The sequence below is a fragment of the Penaeus vannamei genome, chromosome 10 (assembly GCF_042767895.1).
Source record: "Penaeus vannamei isolate JL-2024 chromosome 10, ASM4276789v1, whole genome shotgun sequence".
In the NCBI taxonomy this organism is placed as follows: domain Eukaryota; kingdom Metazoa; phylum Arthropoda; class Malacostraca; order Decapoda; family Penaeidae; genus Penaeus; species Penaeus vannamei.
Genome location: NC_091558.1, coordinates 20759348 through 20761847, shown reverse-complemented (window position 1 = coordinate 20761847; position 2500 = coordinate 20759348). Strand labels below are relative to the sequence as shown.

Below are 2500 nucleotides of genomic sequence, written 5' to 3'. Positions count from 1 at the left end.
TCATCACTGACATACAAATTTAGCAATATCATAAAGAGAAGCAGGAGGTAAAAATTAAAGGAAAATAGGTACCAATATCCTTCTATAAAACAATATCATCTACAAAACAATAACAAAAGTACTTACTAATTATCATTTAAATTCTGAAGATAATGCTTTAAATAAATAAAGTGTGAAGATTGATACTTGTTACTTACAATACAGAGCTCAAACAATATGCAATATAAAAGCAATCCAGATTTTAGACAACAAAAAATCTTTTACTCACCTGGTAATTACCGTAAATACACACCATCTTGTTATTTTTGCCCATGCCAAGTTTCCCTGCTTGATCTGTTGCCATACCAAAGGTGGAGAGATAGGCTGGTCGCATACCCAAATCTGGGGCATCGTCTTTAAAAACTGTACAGTGAAAGAAAAGGATGTTGAGATTTCCTATTGACGACAAACACAAGAGAAAAAAAAAAATTGCATAAACTATCGAATCATCTTACACTTACAAAAGACACATAAATAAATAAAAAATAATAAATATATTGCTACTGTATCTACATATCTATAAATAGTGATATGTGGATACAGTATTCATAGATATAGTTCAACAGATATAGCTATATACTGAAGGTATAGATATAGAAATAAGTATAAATATTCATATACAGAGAGATACAATGATACAGACTGATCATTTATCAATTAATCTTTTATCTATTTCATAAATTATACATCCACCTATAAAAATATAAGATTCTGAAATAAGTATGTTATCAACAGGTTATTTCTCCATAATTCACATTCTTAATGAATTAACATACCTTTTAGCAACTGCACACCATCTCGATCAGTTATCACAATACCAAGAAGATTGTCTGTCCTGGAATGGCAGTAATCAGTTTTAAATTTGTTTTATCTTAATGACATAATGTATTACATTTTTAACTACCGGCTCATTCAAATTATAAAAGTAAATTCACTAATCCTATCTAAAATAAAGAATTGATATACATGTTACCAGATGCTGTAGTTAACAGGAAAAAAAATAATCATAAATTACATACCTGTGCAACAGCTCAAAAAGGAATTTTCTCATATCCTGAAAATTGCAAAAAATTATTAACCATACAGTTATATACAATTCAGACAAAATTTAGTTTAAGATCAATCTAAAATATGAAGACGATATCTTAAATACTACACTTATATTGATTATTATAACAAATGATATTCATATCCATTACAGCTATTTGTACCTTTGTATCACCAGTTAAGTAAACTTAAAAGATCCTTGGAAAATGAAGCATTTCTGGGAGATAAAAACACTTAATATCTCAATAAAAGTAATGTAAATTTCACACAACTGAGAAGTATGTTTCTGTGGACTGGGCCTACAAGCCACACAACAGGGTAAGTCACCATACAAGTAAGTGTCATGCCCAGAATTTGGGCCATGTTTGGGCAGCAAGGTGCCCGAATCCTATAAGTCAATACCACAATATTCCCAAATATGTGTCTACAAGTCTGCCACATTTTAAAGACAAGAAAAAGCTTGGAATGGTTCCTTGTTGCATCATAAACTGCTAGGGGATGTCAAGCTAGCTCCATCTTGCCTGAACAGGCAGGTTTGCTGGCCTTTGCTAGAGCATGGATACCACAGCATTGCTGGACTAAACTAACGTACAGGTTTTGAGTAAAGCTGTTTTATGTTGCTGTTTTTCCCATGGCTATTACTTTATTTTGGATGAATTCATCCAAGGATTTATTAAAGGTAAAATAAATATAATATAAATAAAATACAACTTGTGATATATAATTGAGTTTTCATCACTCTGGGGTGATGATTTAGTCAGGAGGAGAGAGACTGACACCCAAACTACTTGAATAGGATGTGATATGATTTTTTGTCAGTTGGGAAAATTATTTAGTCAGCAGGAGAGAGTGACACTAATTACTGACCTGGATGTGATATGGTGAAGAGTTTGTCATATCGTGTTAATCGGGAGGGATAGATAACCTCCAAATCTAAAAGCTAAAAAGTATTCAATACTCATGGGAGGGAAATGGAGTTCTATTACCATAGAAACGCCCCTCTTCTAAAACTTAACTAGCTATCACATGCGCCTTCGTCATTTTACATAGAAATTACATCAGTTTATTCGCTGATTTCTAAAGCTTCCTGTACACCCTCCTTCACATATACATCTCTTCTTCCCAACTATTTCCCAAACAATAAATTCAGATGATTTTCTCACCTCGACCATTGTGATCACAAGACCAAAACACAGGATGATGTTTCCGAAGATTAGAAATGAGATTTTAGAAATTAAAGTGTTTTTCCGTTCTTGGGGCCTGTTTGTCTATCTTTGCAGCGTAATTTATTTGATTTAGACTTTTCTTTGGATTGGATAAATTTTCTTTACAAATATGAAGAAAAAATAGGTATTCAAGGGGTATTTTGAAAATATTAACAAATCTAATATACAGAACTATAACGCACAATGTA

General features: G+C 32.0%; 1 protein-coding gene across 1 annotated transcript in view; it reads right to left on the bottom strand.

Annotated features, from left to right (window-relative positions):
* Lamtor3 (Late endosomal/lysosomal adaptor, MAPK and MTOR activator 3) overlaps positions 1-2361 on the bottom strand; it is a 3240-nt gene extending 879 nt beyond the window's left edge. The window contains exons 1-4 of the mRNA XM_027354447.2: positions 2250-2361; positions 1059-1093; positions 816-874; positions 269-402 (exon numbers count right to left, since the gene is read on the bottom strand). Of these exons, the coding sequence (XP_027210248.1) occupies positions 269-402; positions 816-874; positions 1059-1093; positions 2250-2258 (237 nt within the window). The 5' untranslated portion in view covers positions 2259-2361. The remainder of the gene's footprint in view (positions 1-268; positions 403-815; positions 875-1058; positions 1094-2249) is intronic.
* Positions 2362-2500: the final 139 nt, after the last annotated feature.